The sequence below is a fragment of the Hyperoodon ampullatus genome (genome assembly GCF_949752795.1).
Source record: "Hyperoodon ampullatus genome assembly, chromosome: 3".
Taxonomy (NCBI): Eukaryota; Metazoa; Chordata; class Mammalia; order Artiodactyla; family Ziphiidae; genus Hyperoodon; species Hyperoodon ampullatus.
In genome coordinates this window covers 74,395,252-74,419,430 of record NC_136916.1, presented here as the reverse complement: position 1 = coordinate 74,419,430, position 24,179 = coordinate 74,395,252, and the positions used below count along the sequence as shown (strand labels likewise).

General features: G+C 38.0%; 1 protein-coding gene across 5 annotated transcripts in view; it reads left to right on the top strand.

The window, feature by feature from the left end:
* The window catches only part of LRRC28 (leucine rich repeat containing 28), a 191,612-nt gene that overhangs the window by 116,411 nt on the left and 51,022 nt on the right, over positions 1–24,179 (top strand). For all 5 annotated transcript variants that reach the window (XM_079698970.1, XM_079698973.1, XM_079698972.1 and 2 more), the window contains exon 7: positions 13,034–13,240. In XM_079698970.1, the coding sequence (XP_079555096.1) occupies positions 13,034–13,240 (207 nt within the window). The remainder of the gene's footprint in view (positions 1–13,033; positions 13,241–24,179) is intronic.

Sequence of the window (24,179 nt, the reverse complement as noted above, 5' to 3'; positions counted from 1 at the left end):
TCCTTTTTGGGGTGGATTTGATTCCTAGTATCCATGAATTGATTCTATATCAAGATCTTAAGGCAATTACAAAATAGGAATTTCAATAGATATGAAGGAAAAAACATATAATTGTATTTTCTTTGCTGGCTGACAACCTTGAAGGACAATATTTATTTGCTTATCTAACTTCTGAAATTCTTGCTGAAATTTTAGGTACATTATTTTATAGTCACTCTTTGTAAGTTATATATACATTATATATTTTTCTCTAAAATTGTATCAAATATAGCAAACCATACACGAGAGTTTGAAAATGCGTAAGAGTCTGGGGCAGCTAGTCTTCTGTCAATAATCTCTTTAATCTCATAGAGTACTCCCATCAAGTTCACGGAGATAATTATAAGGCATTGGGGAAAACAAATTATATTCAGTATGCAACAATCCTCTGGCAGTCTTGGATTTCACATTTGCTTTTTCAAGGATCTGTGAGTTGTCTCAAAGTTCCACAACAGATTTGAGTCATAAATTGTGAGGCTTCTGTGCAGCTGTGATTCAGGTCTGTGGTTGCTTAACAAGTGAGACAGTTTAAGAGTTTTAAATTAATCTTAATTCTTAATTAATCTTAATTCTTTGGATTAATCCAAAGAATATTTACTGAGCACCTACCATGAGTTAGACACTGCTAGGTGGTAGGGATATAGCAGTACAGAAGACAGTCAAAGCCGCTGCCTGTTCTTATGACATTTATTTTCTAGTGGGAGGCACAGACTATGGTTTTTAAAAAATTAATAAACAAAATAATTAAAGATTGCATTAAATTCAGGGAAGGAAATAGCTACAATTGAGAAAGAGGGGTCCTATTTAATTAGAAAGTCTGGGAAGGTCATTGTGAGAATTGTGATAGTGAAATTCTGAAAAACAAGAATGAGCTCACAGTTTGAGGAGTTAGGCAGAGAACATTCCTGGCAGAGAAAACAGCAGATTCAAAGGCTCTGAGGGACGAAGTTGCTTGACACTTTCTCGGGCCAGAAAGAAGGGCAGGGTAATTGGATTGTAGTGAGGTGGATGAGAGGCAGGCCAGGACTGATTGGGGGACCTTGTTTGCTAATAAGATGGTGTTTTAAGATTTTATTCATGTACAGTGGGAAGCCAGAGCAGAGTTTGGCACAGGGAAGGAATGTGATCTATGTCTTAGTATCACTTTAGCTTCTGTGTATAAAATGGATTGGAGGGGGCCAGTTAAGACCAGTTAAGGAGGCAGTTTGGTGAGTTCAGGCAAGAGAGAATAGTGGTGCCGGGCTCAGTGTGGTAACAGTGGAGGCAGAAAGACGGCAGATTTGATACATATTTTGCAGTATGGCCTGTCACGGGACACTCAACAGCCTTTGTTCTCTATTTGTCTCTACCTGTAGAGGAAGTGCCAGGTTATAGTACTGTTCCCAGATTTGGTCATTACCCAGTTCAAAAATATCATCCATAAAATAAGATGGTTTATTATATACTTTTTTTTGTTTTAATAGATCTGGTCATCTGTTAATTACTTATTCTGCATTTCTGCTTCTTTGATCTTCGGAAAGAACCAACAAGTTAGGCAAAGTATTGTGTGATCAAAAGATTTGAAAGGTGTGCTAGGGCCAGAGATGAGTAGAGCCTGGGGGTGCTTGGTTTAAGGTTAATGACAAGACAAAGGGGTGTCTCCTGCAGAGAACTCTTTCCTGCAGAAAGCTTTTTCTGCCAAAAGCTGCTTACAAAAAGATATTTATATTCAGATTTTACATTTAGAATATTATGTAGTATGGTGAGCTGAAAAAAATAGAAACAAATATTTATTGATTTTCTGCCATGTACTATTGAATTATGTGAAATATTTCATCTAATCACTTGAGGTATGTGCTATTCCATTTTTTTTTTTTACAGATGATTTTTAAATTAACATCAAACCAGTGATCTAAATATTTGAGTAAATAACCCAAAGTTGCACAGCTGATGGTTTGAACCTATTTCTACATACCAGAATACGTACGTTTCACAGCCCAATCAAGAGAAAGAGAATGAATCTAGAGAGGGACACTTACTGTATATAGAATGGAGTTTGGCTGGCATTGAAATATTGTCTTTTATTTCTCTGTATGCTCTCCCTAACCCAGTGTGCTTTGGATCTCAAATTAGAGATGTTTTTAGGGGTACCAGAAAAAGCCAGTGCTTGAAAGTATCAAGCCTTTTTATTGACTCTCTGTGGTCACTGGCTTGGCATGGAGTGGGTGGCTTCCCTCCCATTCCCATTTAAATTTTAGGTTAGGTCAGTATGCATCAGCAGAGAATGATGATTTTAAGGAGACTTACTGTTTTTTTGTTTGAAATTGGCACTCTAATGTTATTTTTATGCTTAGTCTAAGTACTTATTGTGTGGCAGTAATGAAATCATTTTCAGGATATTCTATAAGTAGCTGAAAAGTTAAGGTACTGTATATTTAGCATGAAAGTAAACAGTGCAAAAAAGTGTCCAAACTGTTGTTTACTTCCTGAGAATTGGTGTGGTGACCCGGTGACAGCTGAAAAGAGTAGGATTCCCCTTGTATTCCAAAAAGAATGCGTTGTAACTTTACATCAGTAATACTACATTAATTTCAAGACGGCATAGCAATAAATACTTCTGAAGGTGTCAGTAAACTAATTGGTAATAAAATGAATTGTAAACAATTTTATTAAAAAGAAACATAATACCATACTGAAAAAAGATTTCAAAACATGCAGGTAACACATTGTTAGAAATAAAAACAGCTAAGAACTGGTTAAATTATATGAATTTATGCTAAGAATAATTATTCTGATTTACAATGTTCAGATGATCAGTATATGGAATTTTTAAATATACATGTTTAATTTATATATTATATTTAATGGAAATATTTTTAGCTTTTAGAAAGAATTTTTTAAAAATAATTTTTGTGTTACTGTTTTTATTTTTTATTTTAACATACAGAAAAATTCACCCTTTGAGTTATGTAATCACCATCACAATCAAATATAGAAGAGTTCCAGCAGCCCCCATGATTCCTTTATGCCCCCTATGACAGCCTTCATGCACCCTGCCAGGCCCTGAAACCACTATTCTATTTTCTACTTGTATAGTTTTGCCTTTTCCAGAATATCATATAAATGGAACCATACATTAGTACCCTTTGAGTTTGGCTTCTTTCACTTAGCATAATGCATTTGAGATTCAACCATGTTGTTATGTATATGTTATTTCCTTTTGTTACTGAGTAGTATTTCATTATATGGACATGCTGAAGTTTGTTCATTCACTGGTTGAAGTGTAATTATTTTTCTTTTGCAAAATTGTTTTGGCTATTCTAGGGCCTTTGCATTTCAAATATAAATTTTTTTTAGTATCTTTATTGGAGTATAATTGCTTTACAATGGTATGTTAGTTTCTGCTTTATACAAAGTGAATCAGCTATACATATACCTATATCCCCATATCTCCTCCCTCTTGCGTCTCCCTCCCACTCTCCCTATCCCACCCCTCTAGGTGGTCACAAAGCACTGAGCTGATCTCCCTGTGCTATGTGGCAGCTTCCCACTAGCTATCTATTTTACATTTGGTAGTGTATATATATGTCCATGCCACTCTCTCACTTTGTCCCAGCTTACCCTTCCCCCTCCCCGTGTCCTCCGGTCCATTCTCTACATCTGCGTCTTTATTTCTGTCCTGCCGCTAGGTTCTTCAGAACCAATTTTTTTTTTTAAGATTCTATATATATGTGTTAGCATACAGTATTTGTTTTTCTCTTTCTAACTTCAGTCTGTATGACAGACTCTAGGTCCAGCCACCTCACTACAAATAACTCAATTTCGTTTCTTTTTATGGCTGAGTAATATTCCATTGTATAGATGTGCCACATCTTCTTTATCCATTCATCTGTCAATGGACACTTAGGTTGCTTCTATGTCCTGGCTATTGTAAATAGAGCTGCAATGAACATTATGGTACATGACTCTTTTTGAATTATGGTTTTCTCAGGGTATATGCTCAGTAGTGGGATTGCTGGGTCATATGGTGGTTCTATTTTTAGTTTTTTAAGGAACCTCCATACTGTTCTCCATAGTGGCTATACCAATTTACATTCCCACCAACAGTGCAAGAGGGTTCCCTTTTCTCCACACCCTCTGCAGCATCAAATATAAATTTTAAAATCAGCCTGTTGATTTCTACTTTAAAAAGCCTCTTGGGGGCTTCCCTGGTGGCGCAGTGGTTGAGAGTCCGCCTGCCGATGCAGGGGACACGGGTTCGTGCCCTGGTCCAGGACGATCCCACATACCATGAAGCGGCTGGGCCCGTGAGCCATGGCCACTAAGCCTGCGCGTCCAGAGCCCGTGCTCCGCAACGGGAGAGGCCACAACAGTGAGAGGCCCGCGTACTGCAAAAAAAAAAAAAAAAAAAAAAGCCTCTTGGGATTTTGATAAGGGTTGTGTTATAGCAGTTTGGAGAGCAAGCTGTCTTAACCAGTGTTAAGTCTTCAAGTCCATAAACATGAACTGACTTCATTTATTTAGATATTCTTTCAGCAATATTTTGTAGCTTTCAGCAGATATTTTGCCTCTCAGCAGTATTTTGTAGCTTTCAGCAGATAAGTTTATTCTCAAGTATTTTCTTTTCTGGTGATGTTGTTAATAGAATTGTCTTTTTTTTTTTTTTTTTTTTTTGGCTGCTTTGGGTCTTCATTGCTGTGTGCAGACTTTCTCTAGTTGTGGCGAGCAGGGGCTACTCTTCATTGTTGTGCACAGGCTTCTCACTGCGGCGGCTTCTCTTGTTGCGGAGCACGGGCTCTAGGGTGCGTGGGCTTCAGTAGTTGTGGCCCGCAGGCTCAGTAGATGTGGCTCGTGGGCTCTAGAGCACAGGCTCAGTAGTTGTGGTACACGGGCTTAGTTGCTCTGCAGCATGTGGGATCTTCCCATGTCCCCTGCATTGGCAGGCGGATTCTTAACCACTGCACCACCAGTGAAGTCCTGGAATTATTTTCTTAATTTAATTTTTGGATTGTTTGCCTTGGTATATAGAAATACAATTGGTTTTAAAAATATTGATCTTGTATCCTGTAGCCTTGTTAAAAGTGTTGGTTCCTGGTGCTAGATCATGCCCAGTGGACTGGCGTGTTTGTAGGGTGCTGGCTCTCTGCCAGTCCCTGTGCACCCCTGGTGTAGGCTTATCCCCCTGGGTGTGTGCCCCCCGCCTTGTGGAGCAGGAAGGCCCCATGACTGGCCTGGATTTCTAAACCTGCAGAATGAGGCTCAGAGATGTCAAAGGACTTAACTATGGGCACACAGCAATGAGCCTGGTTAGGAACCAGGCTTCCTGCTCCCTGGGCCATGAGCTGTGTCTGGAGGGTGGGGACAAGGAGGATTTGGAAGGCAGCGTCACATGGGGCAGCGACTTTAAAAAAGACAGAGCTCTTCATTTGATCAAATAACATCCAGAGGGGGCTTGGGCACATCCTCAGCCTACAAATACCTGAGCTGTGAACACTAGACCCCTGGAGCTTCAGTTTTTAGACACCTGGAGGCCTCGTGGCAAAGGGAAGGGAAGAGCATGGACTCTGGAGCCAAAGAGACCTGAATTCCAGCCTGGCCTTCACCAGGCTCTACATGGGTGATCTTGACAGTGACTAGTTCTACCTCTCTGAGCCTTAGAGGCCCCATCTGGAAAATGGGGCAATGATGCCCACCCCCTCAGAACTGTTGTTGAGATTGAGGGTTACAGTGTAAGTAGGGTACCTCACGGCACACGGTGGATACTCCCAGGAATGAATTTCCCAAGGAGAAATGCTTTATTCCACTGAGGTGGAGAGTCTCCTTGTACTGGGGTTTAGGAGTATTTCCCAGCCCCCATCTTTCTTCCCTCCCCCCATTTCACCACACCAGCTCAGGAGGGCTTTCCTACTCTTCCTGGGTGAGGTAGGAAGAGTTCCTTGGTCCCAGTAGAGGATTTAGAACACAGAGCAATTCCCCAAGGAAACAAACAGACAAACAATAATAAAGTGTTTATTAGTTCCTATAATTGTTATTAATTGCTTAGTATTTTCTACTAAGGAGCATGTCATATGTGAATAAAGAAAGTTTTACTTCTTTTCCAGTCTTGATATTTCTTGTTAGTTTATTTGTTTTGCCTTATTGCATTTGCTAGAAACTTGAGTAGAGAGAGTGCATCTTCTTGCCGTGTGTGTATTGTTCCCCTAAACATAATAAGTAATTATTCTCTTGCTGTTTTCAAGATTTTCTGGTCTTTCACAGTTTCTGATGTGTATAAGTGTGGATTTCTTTGTGTTTATCCTACTTAGTATTTATGGAATCTCTTGGATCTTTAGAGTAATATTTTTCATCAAAATTTGGAATTTATGGCCACTATTTTTTCTAATATTTTTTTCTTCTCCTTCATTCTCCTTTTCTTTTTATGGGAATCCTGTCACACATATGTTTGTGCAGTTGGTTTTGTCCCACAGATCTCTAACCCTGTTCACTTTACTTCAGTCTTTTTGGCTGGTTTCTATTTGGATAATTTTTGTTACCTGTTTATCACTGATTTCTTGTTTGCCTATTTGGACCTGCTGTTGAGGCTCTCTAGTGAATTTTTCTTTTCACTTGTACTTTCAACTCCCAAATTTCTGTTTTCTTATCTCTATTGAGAATACGTTTTCTGTTTTTCGAGTCATTGTCATCATAATTTCCACCAGGTCTTTAAACTTATTCTTTTAGTTCTTTCAACATATTTATTATAGCTGCTTTTTATCATAGCTGCTGTCATTGTCTGCTAAATCCAACATGGGGGTCCACTTAGAATCAGTTTCTATTTACTCATTTTTTCCTAGACATGGGTTACCCTTTCCTGTTTTATTGTATGTCTTATAATTTTTTTTAAACTGTACATTTTAAATGATATATTTTAGCAACTCTGGATCCTGATTATTTTTTCCTACCTAAAGATTGTTGCTATCTTATTTATCTTAGTAATTTGCCTGGACTAAAAACATGAAATTCATTTCCTCCACAGTGACTGATGTCTCTGTTTCATGTTTTTTTGTTGTTGTCATTATTTTTGTTTTAATTTTTAAGCCTAGCTTTCTATGATTTGGCCCTGTGTCTGTGTAACTTAGTGGTTGAACACCTTAAGCTAGTAAGGCTCCTATCCTCTGCCAGTGGATCTGTGCATGGATTCAGAAACACATTTAATGTTTAGGCAGTTTTCAACTTTACCCCAGCTATTATTTTCTGTTGGGCCCTCTCTTTTCTCCTCTGTTCATGTGTGCAAGTTCTGTGTAGTCCTGGGATATGTAAATAGCTGGAGCCCTCTGTGGTCTCCCTTGTGCTTGCTCACCGCCTCCTGTCAGCCTGGGATATATGGAGAGTCTATGAAATACTTTCTGACTGCTTTATATCCCATTCTTCGTTGTTGCAATTCTGGCTTATCTGCCTATTCCATTGCTTTCCCCAACCAGGAACCCCTCAGCCTCCTAAAAATCATTGGTCTTTCATGTTTGCTTGTGACCAAGATTACTAATTATTACTGACAACAGTACTGGGTACGGGTTTTTCACCTTTTGTTCCAAATCGACTCCCTGACTGTTTTTTTTTTTTTGCGGTACGCAGGCCTCTCACTGTTGCGGAGCACAGGCTCCAGACGCGCAGGCTCAGCGGCCATGGCTCACGGGCCCAGCCGCTCCGCGGCATGTGGGATCCTCCCAGACTGGGGCGCGAACCCGTTTCCCCTGCATCGGCAGGCGGACTCTCAACCACTGCGCCACCAGGGAAGCCCCCGACTCCCTGACTTTTGTTCCAAGTCAGCTCACTCTGTCAGTGAAGCTGTTGGTTCTTTGCAGTCTGCCCTGCCGTATTAGAACTATTGTCCTAACCAAGCTGGATGGGGGAATAGGAGCCACCCCAAGGAAGCATGCCACAGATTTCTGTTCTTCTAATCTGAAGTGCAGTAGTTTTTCATGAGTAAGCTCTTCTCTATTTGTTGAAAAGCATAGGTCAATTTCCAGAGTGCTGAAATGGTTGCTTTTGATAATTTTATAGTTGCTTTTTCAGCAGAGGATTTGGCGTCCTTCTCAATCCATCATACTGGAAGTTCCAGCTTTTGGGGGGGGGGTCATTGTTTGCATGGCATATGTTTGTATTAATTTATGTTTTATCTATCTATGTATATATATTTTGAATGGATTCCTTTTAGATGGAATATACTAAGGTCTTGTTTTTAAGTCCAGTCTGGTCATCTCTTTTAATTGGTATTCTCAGGCTATTTGCTTTTAATGTTATTATTGATCTTGTTAGATTTAGGCCTGCCATTTTTTATTAGTTGTCTGTTTGTAACATCTGGTTTTCTTTCTTTGTTCCCTTTTGCCTGCCTTTTTTGGTATTATTTGAATATATGTTTTGTATTCTGTTTTAATTCATTTATTGGCTTTTTGGGTTTATCTTTTTTGGGGTATTTATCTTATTTTTAGTTATTGCTTTAGAGATTACATTATACAGATCTTTCAAAATCTGCTTTGGAACTCCTTTTACATTACCCCACTGACCTTTGTGTTACACTTATAAGTAGTACGCCATATATTGAAATGCTTTCAGCAGTTATGCGTAACTTAACTTAAAAGGAGAAAAGTGATAGTTTGTTATATTTACCCAGATATAATAATTCTTAAATTTGAAGACATAATGTCTAAAACTTCAAAAATTTGGTGAAAGACATAAATTTACAAATTTAAAAAGGTCAGCAGACTCCAAATAGGATAAATTCAAAGAAAGCCATTTACAGATACATCGTAATCAGTCTGCTAATGACTAAAGATAAAGAACAATTCTTGAGAGCACCTAAAGAAATAATGATTCAAATAATTGTGGACTTCTCCTCAGACACCATGGTGGCTGGAAGACAGTGGAACACCATCTAAAAGTACTGAAAGTAAAGAATGGTCAACCCTGAATTATGCATCTAATGAAAACAATTTCTAGGAATTACAATGATATAAAGACATTCCCAGGGAAACTAAGAGAATTTATTGCCAGCATACCTACTCTAAAAGAAATAAAATTTCTTCAGGCTGGTGGAAATGATATAAGCAGGGTACTTGGTCCTCAGCAGAGTATATAAGAGTATCCTGTTGTCCTGGCCTCAGTATAGGTTCTGAACTTGACCAAATTTGCTAGATGTATGTTTGGCTGATAGTTTTCCAGTTTTTCACTTGAGCTCACACTTTGGGCTCTGTTTCCTTATTCCTGCATGATATATTGCTACCCCAGGTTTATTTCCTGTCTCTTCTGTTTAAGTTAGAATCTTAGATAAAGTTTGTTTGACTCTGTTATTTTCTAAAAATGTGCTTCCCATTAGCTGAGCTTAATAAGTATATTTTTTAATTTTGTTAGAATAAAGATGCCATGTATAGTCTTATATTTGTGGCCTGTTTTAAAATGGTCATGAAAATTATGTTTAATTCAGTCCACCTGAGAAGCTATTTAATTTTATTTCTCTCTCTTTCCCAAATACTTTCGTAGGATGACAAAATCGTTAATTTTCCAACTATATTATATATAGTATTTTACTCAGTATTGTAATTGGAGTAATATTATAATTAGCTCAGGTTTTTTTCTAACAAATGAAAAGGCCTATATATTAAGCTACTTAGACAAAAATGTCCTTTTGTTACATTTGTTCATTTAATATATGCAGTCCTGCATGTTTAAGTCTTGTTCATCACATATAGGAAATAAGAAATGTCAGCTCCTGTTTCCTCTTCCCATTCCTTAGTACTTTGACCTTTGATACTGACAGTATGTGTTCTTTTCTTTGTCAAAAGTGTTATTAATTTTAATATCTGAAAATGTATGCATATCTGTTAAAACAGCGTGTGAATATTGATCTGTTAAAAGTAAATAATCAGGGCTTCCCTGGTGGCGCAGTGGTTGGGGGTCCGCCTGCCGATGCGGGGGACACGGGTTCATGCCCCGGTCCGGGGGGATGCCGCATGCCGCGCAGCGGCTGGGCCCGTGGGCCATGGCCGCTGGGCCTGTGTGTCCGGAGCCTGTGCTCCATGGCGGGAGAGGCCGCAACGGTGAGAGGCCCGCGTGCTGCAAAAAAAAAAAAAAAAAAAAAAGTAATCAAATTATAGAAAATTTAAATTCATAATCACATATTGTTTCCCCATTTCACAGTACAATAAGGCAGTGCTGAATCAAAATGGTGGACAGTTGCAAGCCTTAGTAGTTTTTGCAGCCATGTCAAAACACTGTTTTACACAGTTATTTATTTTTGAAATAATGATGAAAATAGTTTATTTTGCTTTACTCCCATGTGATATTTCATGGATTTTTCAAATTCCTTTAAGTAGGTGGCTTATAGGTACTGCAATTCAGAAGTATTGGTATAATTAAAATTTTTTTTCTACAGAAAGATTAAGTTTTTAGCATTGGCATCACCATACTTAGAGTATAATAGTCTAGAAACTTGAAAATTATCTTTGACTTTTTCCTGTTTCACCATTTTCCATTTCCAACCAAGCATACTCTCTGCTTTTCTTAAAATATCTCTGGAATTTACCTGTAAGCTCTGTCACACTGCCTCTGTTCTCATCAACTGTCTACTTGTTTTTCCAGCCTACAGTCTCTTGCCATTTCATTGCTTTCTGCATATTTACCATTTTCATATTTCCAAAAGAGTCCTTTCATCCTTTGAGAATCTTCAGGAAGTGTTCTGTTCTCACTGTGATAATTCCAAACTTCTCTACCCAGTATTCATTATCACCCATGTCTCCACCAAGCCCTCTGTATTGAACTTATTTTCTGCTTTTTTTCCCATTGGTATCTTTGGTACTTGTCAGGTCTCAAATAGTCCATTGTGCATGTTGTATTTATTTTTTCACTTGCATGCCTTTCCTCATGCTTTCAACCCCATCCCCATGCCTCACTTGAAATGCTATATCCATTTTCTTTTTGACCTATTCGAGGTCTCATTTCCTTCAATAAATTTTGCAAAAGCTTCTCCAACCCTTCATCTAACTCTTCCTGAGCTCCTATCACACAATGTCTTTTATATGTAATGTGATTCTCAGTGGCAGAAACCTTGTCTCATTCTTCTCTCAGCACCTGGCTCTGTGGTGTGTAAGCTGATTCGTTGCGTTTCTGTCCCATTTCACTCCCCTAATAACTATAAAGTGAGGTCAGGAAGATTTCTTGTTTCTTTTTCTTTTTATTCAATTCTAAAACATGTTCTTCTGTCAACTCCCTCACCCCCACATGCCCCATCAGAAGCAATCTGAAATAGATAGGCAGACAGACTTAGCTAGAGGAAATACTGTGCTAATGGAGCCAAGAGTGAAATTGACCCCCATGTGCATCAGTTAGGTGAAAACAGAACAAAACTCCCATTGGGAGTCACAGACTATTCATTGAATCCTATCTCCTGTCTTCAAATATGTATTTGTGTAGTATTGGGGAAATGAGAAAATAAAGTGTGAACTTCCTAGCACAAATCCCTTCTATATATTAGTAAAATAACTAGAAATTAATGTATTTTTGCACTTGTATTACTTTTATAAAAAATAGTTATTAAAAACACTCCTGTTAAGAGTAAGTATATAACAAAGACCAGCAAACTTTTTTTTGTAAATGGTGAGATACTAAATGTTTTTAGGCTTTGCAGGCCACATATGGTCTCTGTCATATGTGTATGTGTACATATATATATATGGTTTTTTCTTATCATTGTTGTTGGGTTTTACCGCACTTAAAAATAACCAGTCTTAGCTTGCGTGCGGTACAAAAGTGGGCCATGGGCCACATTTTGCCTGTGAGCCATAGTTTGCCAAGCTGTTTGCCAATAAGAGAAGCTAATCTGTGTAACTGGACATCTAAGAGGCAGAAGATTTTCTCTCCAACAGCGAAGACATTGCTCGTACTAATCCAAGTCCTGAACAAACTGGAATGTGCCCAGTGGGGTGCATTCAAGTGGGGGGGATCATGAGAAACCTTAACCTGAGAGGAACAGCCTGTTGAACAGGGTCAGGTTGGAGAAGTGAGAGGTGGCATTACAGTGGTCTTCAATACGGAAGTTCTGTGATACAAGAGAAGCAGACTTGTCTTGCACAGTGCTCCCTGTAGAGCTTCGCGTGCGGTGTGCTGTCCAGGACAGAGTAATGTCCTTCCCCTAGAGACTGGTTAGCAGAACCTCCTCTGCTCTGAGTGCTTCCTGGTGGTTTTCCCTGAGGAGAACAGAATACCTTATAAAGAACTCCCCCCGCCGCCCACCATTTCAGAAGTGGTGATTTGGTGTATGACAGGGACATAATTGTCTCACCATGGAATAGATTACAAATATAGACACCAATAATGAAGGAATATTGGAGTCAATGGAAGGATTTCATTCAGGTGGGATTAAAGTAAATCTTCATAGGATTTTGGGTTTTAAAAGAGGAACCACATGGCTAGACAATATTACCTTACAATAATTTCATTTTTATTATTATATTCTTAACTGTGATGAAAATTTCAAAAGCCATCCTCATTCTTAGTCCAGAAATTTTCTACTTAGTTCACATGAACAAGGTGCACTTACTGGGATACTATAATTTATATTTTTAAGTCTCCTACTATCTACTTAGATAGAAGGTAAAACCCACAAAAGTAGCAAGAACCAGGTACCATGAAGTGACTGTAATTCTTCTTCTTTCATATTTGCAACAACTTTTGATTCATCGGGAAGCAGAAGCCATAGTAACAGACTTTTGGCTCAGATTCATCACTTTGTGTTTCTCCTTTCTCCGATGCCAGCACTTTTCCCTTTTTAAAAAAATTCTGGCAGACTAATTTAAAGACACCTACTTAAGTTGGATTATTTGTATACTGGACCTAAATCCTGCACTTCAGTATTAATGTCTATGGAAATATTTGCAGCTACTAATTTTATTTGGTTGAACTGTTACAGTGTTGATTCATTTTATTTAATTTATTTAATTAATTCATTTAATCAGGATGCAATTTATCTTGATTTTGGTTGTAGAGGTTGGCGATTTGAAGGAGCTGCAGACACTAGACATTTCTACCAATCGTTTGCTAACTTTACCCGAGAGGCTTCACCTGTGCCTTTCTCTGCAGTACCTCACTGTGGACCGAAATCGTCTGTGGTGTGTGCCGCGCCATCTCTGCCAGCTCCCCAGCCTCAACGAGCTCTCCATGGCTGGAAACCATCTTGCATTTTTGCCACTTGGTAAGTAATCATGTTTATGTGGTAAAGCAAAACAGCTAAAGAACAAGATGGAAAGTCTTTGTTTCCTTAACTAGGAAGGATTAGTTGGTTTCCTTCATTCTGTTTATCTTGAAGATGCTTCTCTAAATCCATTTTTGCAGTGAACAAAGCATCATTCCCAGTTTTAAAAATTTATTTCTGTTAGGGATTTCATATTTTAAAAAACTTGTGCTAAAAGTTTGTTTAGAGACAAAATATATGAGATATGAGATGATTTACTCAGAGAAAGGAATTAAAATATATGTATATGTATATTTTATATATATAAAATTATAAAATTGACAAGAGGTATTGAGCAATATGAAAGAATAGCTACTGTACAAATATATCTGCTTACATGTTGACTTTTATGTAGAAAAACGTTTATTGAGTATCCTAATGATTAGTATTGCCAGGTAACCAGACTAGAAAATTTTAAAGACTTTTGAACTGCCTGCTGAGCTAGAAATGTCACCCTGGCTAATAAATAACATACTTTGCACTGTAGATCTCTGTAGTGGGCCCATTTTGATATATGTTAAAGAACATAGACCTTTAATAAACAATATATTTATTTTTACTGAGAATTGAATTATTTTGTTAACTTGTAAGAAGCAAAACTGCCATTTAAAAAAAAATTAAAATTTGAAGGCCCACAGAACCCTAAACTGTTAGAATAAGCATCATATAATCTTATTCATAAAAGCATTTTTTATGAGTAATTTATCTCTGAGGGCAATGAAGTGAATAATTTACTAGCCCCTAAAAGGAAATATTTTCCACCATAATACAGTGTACATATTATTTTCAATTAAAAACCTCTTTAAGAAAACTTGAGGGCTTCCCTGATGGCACAGTTGTTGAGAGTCCGCCTGCCGATGCAGGGGACACGGGTTCGTGCCGCGGTCCCGGGGGATCCCATGTGCCGCGGAGCGGCTGGGCCCGTGAGCCATGGCCGTTGAGCCTGAGCGTCTGGAGCCTGTGCTCCTCAACTGGAGGGGCCACAGTAGTGATAAGCCCGTGTACCGCAAAAAAAAAAAAAAAAAAAAAGAAAACTTGAAAATCCTGAGAGACATGAACATCAATTTGAGTAATAATAAATAATTATCCAATTTAAGAAGATTACTTTTCTATAAATATAATTAAATTCTTTTTAAAAATTAAGAAAATAAAGTAAAACCATTTCAGAAGTAACCTACATTTCTAAGAAATCAGAGTTTTTTTTCAAGTGAGAAAATTATTGAATATAAATTGATATTAGAAAACAAATATACCTGCTGCATAAACCACAGGTTGTAGAACAATTATAGTGGACAAGCATCAAGTTACAAATCTAAAGATACAGGTTCTAGATTAGCTGCACCACTTTGTAGAGCATTACCTGGAGTAAATCACCAAAACCTCTCTGAGCTTCATTTTCCTTGTTTGTAAACCAGAAATAACAATGTTTATCCTGCTTACTTTAGAGTTATTTTCAAGTTGAATAAAATAGCTGTTTTTATCCACTCCAGCTGTGGTTCCTCATCCCCCTAGTCAATTGCTACTCATTCCTACCTGCTGTTTCACCAGTGACACAGCCGAGCATGTGCTGTGGTGGCAGTGGTGTTGGGAGAAGAGAGGGAAGCCATTCCAGTAGGCGGCTGACCACTGTTAACGGTTGGGGTGCCAAGGAGTGACATTGTGTGTCCTGCTCAGTGGTTACAGCAGCAGATGACCTGAGTGGCAGTGGCTAGTGCAAAGTGATAGAAATGGCTGTGGGGTAGAGGATAGATTTCACTACACTTTGCCCGGCTGCTTTCTGCTTTCAGTTATGTACTGGGGCATCTTCTCTGTGCACTGTGGTGAGTGCTGCTGTGGCTACAGAAGTGGGCATCCCTTCTTCAGCACTCAGTGTTCAGTAGTAAGGAGAACCTAACAAGTTAGTTTCTATCTCCAGGTTTCTTGTCACCCACAAAGCCTTGCCTCTGTGATAGAGGAGGTTTTCCTTTGTGAACTTGTTAATATGTTATCAAAGAGAGGCAAGAGGGTCTTCACTGAGTTTTGAGGAGGGTCCCTCCCAACATTCAAGGTCACCATAACTCTCAAACCTGGGACTGTATACAGCCCAAGATATAGAAGCAGCTTCCACACTCCCCTGGGTGCCATCTCAACTCACAAGGCTCACAGCCCTGACAGGACACAGGCCTGTGGGCAGGCTTTACTCTACTTTAGAAAGACATACAAGCAAGAGGATGGTGATAAGATCATCCAGTGAGAAAGAAACAGGCTGCCTGAAGCAATGCTCTGCCCTGGTCTCAGAGAACAGCATGAGTAAAGGGCCAGGGGTCCAAGACAAGCACTGGTGGCCTTTCTGTATTGTTGGGTTGGATGATCTTTGTAAAGAAATGGGTGGGACAACCAGAGAGCTACAGTATGAGGTTGCCCAAAGAGGGCTTCAGAAGAGCAGAGACAGCATAATCTGAAGATGAGGAAATTGAAGCTGACAGAAATAACAATCTTCTCAGTCTCATTTTGGTTTTTGATTTTTGTTTTTGACACCATTGAAGGTGGATTTGGAAAGGGAATTCAATTAAGTCTTTAGGAAGAAAATAATTAAGTTCATAGCTGTCCTTCCATGGAGTTTGTGTACTTGAAACCCTTCCTTGAACTCCTTTCTGATACAGCAAAGCCATCTGATGCTAAGAACTATGCGGGACAGAGTCAAATGAAGCAGGCAGCTGCTGGCACTGCCTTTCCTCAGAGAACTAAACTGTTCCTGGAAACCTGGCATATAAGGATGCCTCTTTACAATAGTTAGGAGATACGGTGTGTATACACATACACATAACTACAGTTTTCAAATAGAAGGCTCCTATGTTTAACCGTGATTCTAATGTAGAACTTGAGTGTTTATGAAATGGGTGCTTTAATATTGCTGCCTGTGATTGGAGGTAGGAGTCTTATTTTGGGGAGCTACTCACTGAATTCAGTTTCTTGCCAAAGAACTTTGACTTAGGAGAAAAGCAGTTTTTTATGGGGCTTTTTAAATGCATGTCAGATTACAGCCTCTTCAAAAAGTGACTACAGAAGCTATAGTAAGGATGACTTAAATCACTTGTAATACTATCAAAATCATTAACACTCGTGGAGTGTGTTCTTTTTAAGATGAAAAGTTGTATCAAGAAAGGAGGATGTTCCTGCTATAACTATACCATGACAGCTGAATGACAGATTAGTCTACACACAGAAGCTCTGTTCCCACTGCTATCAGTGAGGAGGAGGGGAAATTAATAACTTGAGCCTCATGCTATGAGATTTAATAGAGGCCTTGAAACATGAATATTTGTTGTTGATTCAATATAGCTTTGTTGACTAAATAGCTCATAAAGATCTGACTCACCTCTGGGCTTCTGAAAATTTAGGAAAATACAAAGAAAAGAGTTTTTTCCTGTAAGGCTTTTTTACTAGGTTTACTGGTTTCTCTTGCATAATTAATAAGCCATTATTCAGTAATGTTTACAACTTATTTAATGTTGAATAATAGATACAAGTACTGTGAGGTTGCCCATGTACAGACTGACTCTGGAAGAGCATTTTTTAGTTAGCCCCCAGGAAGTGCTGTGTCAGCTAAACTCAATGTCAGGAACTTCTGTAGTTTAAGAAAACAAAAGTTGCACCCACGGTGGCAGGTGGAATTTTTGAGTGTTAATTTAGAAAACAGTGAATGAATTCTTAACTAAGAACAAATGACATTGAGATTTACGGAGTATCCTGGTGTGTAAACTACCATGTAGTAAACCCCAAAGTTAGTGAGAAAACAGCTTCCTACCAATGGGTAATTATTTATGCTTCTAAATCAGTCCCAGAGTTGTTGTTCCTTGGAAATTCTAGTAGTGAAGTATTTATTTTCTCAGGAGAAGTTATTCTGTGTGCCAAGGACGTGTGCTATGAGTGAAATGACAGCTCCTTTATTGCTGTGGGTTATACCCTATAACTTTGATAGGGATGTGAAACTGGCCCTTTATCACATAACAGGAGATCACTCCAATTTTTTATAGTAGCTGTAGTCGTTTTTCCTTTGTAGGAGCTGGATACATTGTGTAGGGGGAAAAAAAGTTTATTCCAAGTATTGTTGCAGTTTTAGAAAGTAGCTTGTAGGCATTTTCAAAACCCATGCTGAAATCTCTTCTTTTGTTGCAAATGGCATATAAAAGACACAAATTTTTAACTACACTTGTTTTTTCTATTACTTCTCTTTCCTGCTTTCTCTGTATCTGCTTAGAAGGTCAGGGAAAGCATTGCTGTTTACTGTTTTTTAAGGAAATATTTAAGTCCACAAAGTGAAGCTATTAGAACTTCAACTCCAGGATGGAAACCAGATGGAAACCAATTAATAATTCCTTAATCTCAGACTTAGAGATGCATGTAAACTGTACTTTACTGAACCATGGAATGTATTTGATCTGCAGCTTGAAGAAGTACTGCCTTGAGGTCATTGTTTAATGGGAATAGTTTGCAAAGTTTGTAGCCTTAAATACGTTTCAGTGCTAAAATGTTTCTTCTGGTTCAGACCAGAAGTCCCAGAGGTTGGAATCAGTCTTATTTTTGAGTAGAAGGTATCTTCTGCTTTCCAAGGAGGGACCCAAACATGCCATTAAAATCGTGTTCTGTAGAGACTATTGGGCAGGTCTCTAATCAAAGGCATAATGAATAAGGAGAAAAGAAAGGCTTGAAAACAAGGTTCAAAAACTAGTAGTGGGAAGAAATGAGAGGGGAGTATTCTGTTACCTGAAGTTTATATGACCCTATTTCAGGAGCAAAGTTGTAACTCTGCAGTGTGTATTTGTTCAAGAAAATGGATGTGCAGTCCTCCTTTTTGAGCTCTATCTTTTTGCAAGAATTTATAACAAAAATTTTTCATCCTGGTGCTGCTTACTCATCTGACTTTTTCCACTGTCTTAATGATCCCCTCTGCTTTATTTATTTTTTTTATCATGTCAGGCCTTTGCTCTTGCCTTAAGGTTTTCTTAGGGCATTAACAGGATTATTTAATATGGCTGAGTTAACAGGATTATTTAACATGGCTTCTACAGTGTGGACAGACATTGACTTTACTATGCTAATATATGAAGAGAAAAGTTCACCTAGAGTAGGTGAACTTTAAAGGGACAAATGTATATTTTTCTCAAAGTTTTGGAATATAAGATTTTGGAGTAGGCAGTGATTAATATGAAAAAGTGAACCCTGTTTTCCTCAGATATCAATTTAAAAAAAGAATTGCTGCTTATTCTTAAAAAGGTACAGATGTGAAACAAAAATAAGTAGTGTGAGGTCTAGATTCATGAGCAGAATCTTTGCCAGTGAACTTTTTGTTAATTTGGTTTTCTAAATAGTGGCAAGAATGTACTACGGTACAAGCAAAGTCTGGAAGATGTTGTCAGTTGACTTTAAAGCAAGAATCTAGAGTTTCTGTCAGTCTTAGTTTTCAGCCAAGTTCTTAAATTTGGGGAGAGGGAGGACAGGTCCCAGTCCAGCTGAGCAAGAGCTGAAGGTAAGATGCAGAGTGAAGATGTTTTGCTCTCCGCGCTGGCTGCCCTGGCCTAGAAGATGTGTTGCTGTAATGCCCAAGCCTGTGTGGGACAGTCAGCATGAAGGCTCCTTCTCTAGGATCTTCTCTGAAGGAATTCTTGGTATTTCTTGCAACTGGTGCCCTAAATCTGTAAGTCAGAACTACCCCATCACTTATCTCATCTTTTAACAGAAGCCAAGGGATATTTTGTTCATCATTTATCTCCTTGTCAGTGTCTCCTGACATCACACCTGGATGCTTGGGCATGCCCGTCCTCAGGTGCCCACTGCACCGATGCAGCCTGCTAGGTAGTGTCACTTCCTACATTATGTGGGAGAGCCCTGCTTATATGGAAATGATCTGCTAAGGGAGGCTGCCTAACTAATGTCATGGTGAAGCAGGCAGGCATGCTTTTAAATTCCAGCTCTACCATTTAATAGCTGTATGATCTTGAGCTTAGAAAAGCTATTTAATTTGTCTAAGTCTCAGTAATGGGATAATATTAATACCTACTTCATAACACTTTTGTGAGAATTAAATAAGACTTAAAACACTTCTATGACTCATAAATACTACATAAGCACACAATCAATATAAACTTTTATTGTTTGACTAGACTTTTAGAAAGGGTTGGGACAGCTTGTGTCTTATACCCTAAGCATCTAGCACAGTGTCTTGCCCATTGCTTATAATAATTTCTTTATTACTTGTCTGTGCAACACAAGTAGAGATGCTAATGCTTGAATACTTAAACCAACTGCAGAGGAAGCCTTCAGTCATTCAAATTCATTAAAATCAATTTATTTTAATTTAATAGTTGATGATCTACTGTGTGTAAAGTATCTTATTAAATTCACTGTGAAATCTTATTTGGTAAAAGTTGAATAGATCAGGGAGATGCAAGAGGGAAGAGATATGGGGACATATGTATATGTATAACTGATTCACTTTGTTATAAAGCAGAAACTAACACACCATTGTAAAGCAATTATACTCCAATAAAGATATTTTTTAAAAAGTTGAATAGATCAGAAAGAATATGATTATGTAAAAGATTTAGTGGAGTGTGTGTGTGTGTGTGTGTGTGTGTGTGTATTTAGAGAAACTAGCACTTTAAAAAATTCATTATTCTGAATAAGTAGTCAAAAATTTCTCTTTGTCAAACGCATCATGTAGGTAATTTAATTAGTTTTAAAGATAATTTTGGAATACACTGTAAATTACTCTGAATTCATTGTGAAGAAACCCAGTTTTTATAGTAATTAAAAATGTAATTGTGACTAATAATCTGTCTGATTTATTGAACCACAATAATTGGAATTACATTGATAGAACATTCCAAACAACCTGTTTTGGTCTGTTGCTTTCATGTGTGGTTTCTATTGCCCCATCATTTTGTTGAAGAGAATACATCATTCACCTTTTGATAAAATAAATGAGTTTCATGCTGGTTAGTGTGCAGTAAACAGATCCTATTTGGTCTGGCGCACGCTGTCATTCTATGCTTGCTTTTACAGTTACAGTTAAAAGAGTAATAGCCTCAACACACAGGAGGTTTTTGTTCCATCTTCAGCCATGTGGACTGCATATGCCGGGGCCTTGAAGTTTAAGGAGAGAGAGAGAATTGGAGTTTATGCAGGACTGTTAGCTTTTGCTAATTTTTAAGTAACAGTACTTTGATCTATGAGTCTGGAAGAAAAAAAAGGGAAACATTTTAGACACAGTACACCACTTTAAAAAGCCACATGAAAAAGTTCTTTGTTGCTTTAGCATCTTTGCAGATGGACAACTTCCTTGCTTTACGTAGTTCACATACTGAGCAATTTTTGCACAGGAACTTTAAAAAATATTACTGCATGATATATTTATTGAAAACTATTGGTCCATTGAAATTAAGAGAAGGAAGAAACAAACCAGCTTATTAGCTAGTAGATTAATGGTCTCTTCCAAAGTTAATTATTGAGTGAAGATTTTCTTTTTTAAGAATAGAAGAAATAGCTCAAAGCTTTTTCATGCAGAAAATACCTATATTTCAGCCTCATTATGATTAAAAATGCCATTCCTTTGTGCTTGGGGTTTTGCCAGCTGACGGCTTTTTGGCAAGAGCACACTCCCACAGCCGTGCCTTTGTAGCCTGTGACCTTGCTGAGTGTTTAGTTGTCTTAGCCTTGCCAGCAGGCTGTGCTGTGTCAGCTAAAGCAAGGGTTGCCTGGTTCTCTTTAGAATCCTACACTCTGTTTTGCGATCTTCACTTTATATTCAGGAGAGAGAGATAAAAGACTAAGATGTATTGAGTACCACTCTTATGCAAGGGACCAAGCTTGACATTATATGCATTGCTGAATCTTTATAACAAGCTCATGACATAGGTATTATTATCTTCATTTCACAGAGGAGGTAACAGGCTTGGAGCATTTGAATTGGAAAACCAGGTTTCAGAGGTCTGACTCCAAAGCCCACTACATCTTGTAATTTCAGTACTGCTTTTTCTTACTCTATTTGAGATTGTGTTATTTGCAAAGTTTAAATGTTTGTATTAAATACTCATGTCTGTGTGATAATATACTGGCTAATGTATAATAGATTTGAACACAGCTGATTTGTGTTTTCTTTCAGCTTCAGTAGAAAGTAGTTCATTCCATTATGGGCATATATAAAAAATTATATTCCCCACACAAATTGGTCAGGAGGTATAAACAGAAATCTTTGGAATATTGAAAACCTGAGATAAGGTCTAAACCAAATAGCATTTTAAAATCATCAACTCTTCATTTTTTTCCTATAAAACTAGGATAAGAAAGAGGACTAAACCATATAAGAAGTAGCAAGTGCCAAATTTTATTTAACTTTGTATTATGATCTTTGCATGTAGCCTCATTTAATTTGCACAAGCTCTTTTGTGTATATTAGAGGAGAGAGGTGTTTCCTCTGTCATGTCCCATTTTGTGTCCTTGGCTCAGGGAGATGAATCACTGTCTCTAGAGGCTGTTGCCTCCAACTCTTTTCAGTGCAGTTAAAGTATAGAAAAGAATACCTTTTGCTGCATGCCAAAGAGAATTCTCTCTTAATTGGCCTTCTACTGTAGGCCACACTTCCAAATGTGTCACTAATAATGGGAATAATAATAACTGCCATATACTGGAGAAGGCTGTATGCCAAGAATTCTGCTTGATAATTTATGAACTTTGTTAGTAGTTTTCACTAAAATTAAGGGACAGCATTATTTTTCTCTCTCCAGATGAGGAAACTAAGGATACACATTTAGTAAATATTCATCTCTCCAGATGAGGAAACTAAGGACACACATTTAGTAAATAGAAGAATGAAGATTCAAACCCAAGTTCTCTGACTCTGAGAGTGTGTTCCTGCTCCATTAATTAGTATCCTATACTCCTTACCACTGCATAAACTCAAGTAAAGAATCTTTCCCTGAAACCCCTGCAGGCTCTGACAGTCATATCTGAGACCAGAGCTCATTTATATTTTATCAGTGTAGTTTCAATTTTTAAAAAATTCCGAACTTTTCTATATGCCTTTAAAGTCTGCAGATTTCTATATGTGATGAAAGGATTTGTATACAGCCAGAGAAGTAGTGAAAAAATATAAAATAGGAATTTTTAATGTAATTTTGAGGACTCTTTCATTGCAAGTAGATTCTGATATTTCTATGTATATTTTTTCCATCTATGTTTTATAAATTTGTAGCCTTTTATACCAGTAGAGAAGTTTATACATGTTTACTAAAGTAGCAGTACATATTATTGTGGTAATTATGTATTCTTATGCTTAAAAAAACATACTGTATAGTGATTTAAATTTTACAGCTTACTTTCACATTCAGTTTTAACAACTTGGTAAAGTTGAGGGGTTAGGCACTATTATGCCATTTAACATATGTGCAAACTGAGGCTCTGACCACATGGCTAATAAGTGAAAGAACAGACACATAAGATATGAACAGACAATTCACAAAAAAGAAACTATGTAAAAATGGCCCTCAGACACATTGAAAAATGTTCACACTAATAATTAGAGAAATACAAATTCAGAATGACAGAAATTTTTTTTTTTTTTTTTTTTTTTTTGCAGTACGCGGGCCTCTCACTGTTGTGGCCTCTCCTGTTGTGGAGCACAGGCTCCAGATGCGCAGGCTCAGCAGCCATGGCTCACGGGCCCAGCTGCTCCGCAGCATGTGGGATCTTCCCGGACCGGGGCACAAACTCGTGTCCCCTGCATCGGCAGGCGGACTCTCAACCACTGCGCCACCAGGGAAGCCCAGAAATTTTTAAATAAGACAACATGTTTTAAAACTTGGTGAAACTGGGGGAAAATCAATGCCCTCATACATTGATGAAGGGAATGCAAATTGGTGTAACTCCTCTGGAAGGAAATACCAAAGAATCTACACATCTACACATGTATTTACCTTTTGACCTAACAAGTCCACTCCTAGGAATCTATGCTGAAGGTATACTTCCAACAATATAGTTATATATGTATACATGGGTTAGTATACTTATATATGTTTTGTAGATCTTTCTACTTAGGGATCCTAGAAGCAATGTCATTCCCATAGTAATGAGCACACCTAGCACTCAGATCTTGGTTTCTAAACACCATACTCTATTAAAAGGAATTAAGGCTCCTTGGAGAAGTAGTTGATTTCAGCGCTACAGCAGGGAAAATACAAGCTGAGCTAGGACTGTCTTGTGGTGCCAGAAAGTATGGTGATACTCAAAAAAGGATGAAAACTTGTTGAAAGAACATAAGGACCAATTTTAAGTGTTCCTAATTGCCAAAACTGGAACATTTTAACCTCTACAATGAACAATAATGGTATTGGGTTTTTAGTCCTTACAATAAAATAAATATCCATGAATCCATACTGTTATAAAAATCAAATAAATAAATGGGGGAGAAGGGATGGCTCTTCCTTAAAGAAGAATTCCAGTTAATAAATGTAGACAGAAAGATGGTAATTGAAAATCACCACTAAATGAATACCGTGTAATAATTGTTGCAAACAAGACCCATTGATGAATGCTAAAATTAATGGGCAAAACTTTGAGAAGGAACAGGATATATTTACATAGTCTTGGGGCTGTAGTAATCTGAAGACTTCACCTGGGGCTTGGGGGAGCTGCTTCCAAGATGGTTTACTCACATGGCTGTTGGCTGGCGGTCTCATTTCCTCTGCTGGAGGGCCCTCATGACACGGGAGTTGTCTTCCTGAACAAGTGACCCAACGGAGAGAGCAAAGAGGAAGCCACAATGCCTTTTGTGACTTACTCTGAAATCACAAAATCACACAGCAGTTCTGCCTATTCTGTTTGTTAGATATATTAAAACCACCACACTGGGAAAAGGCATCTC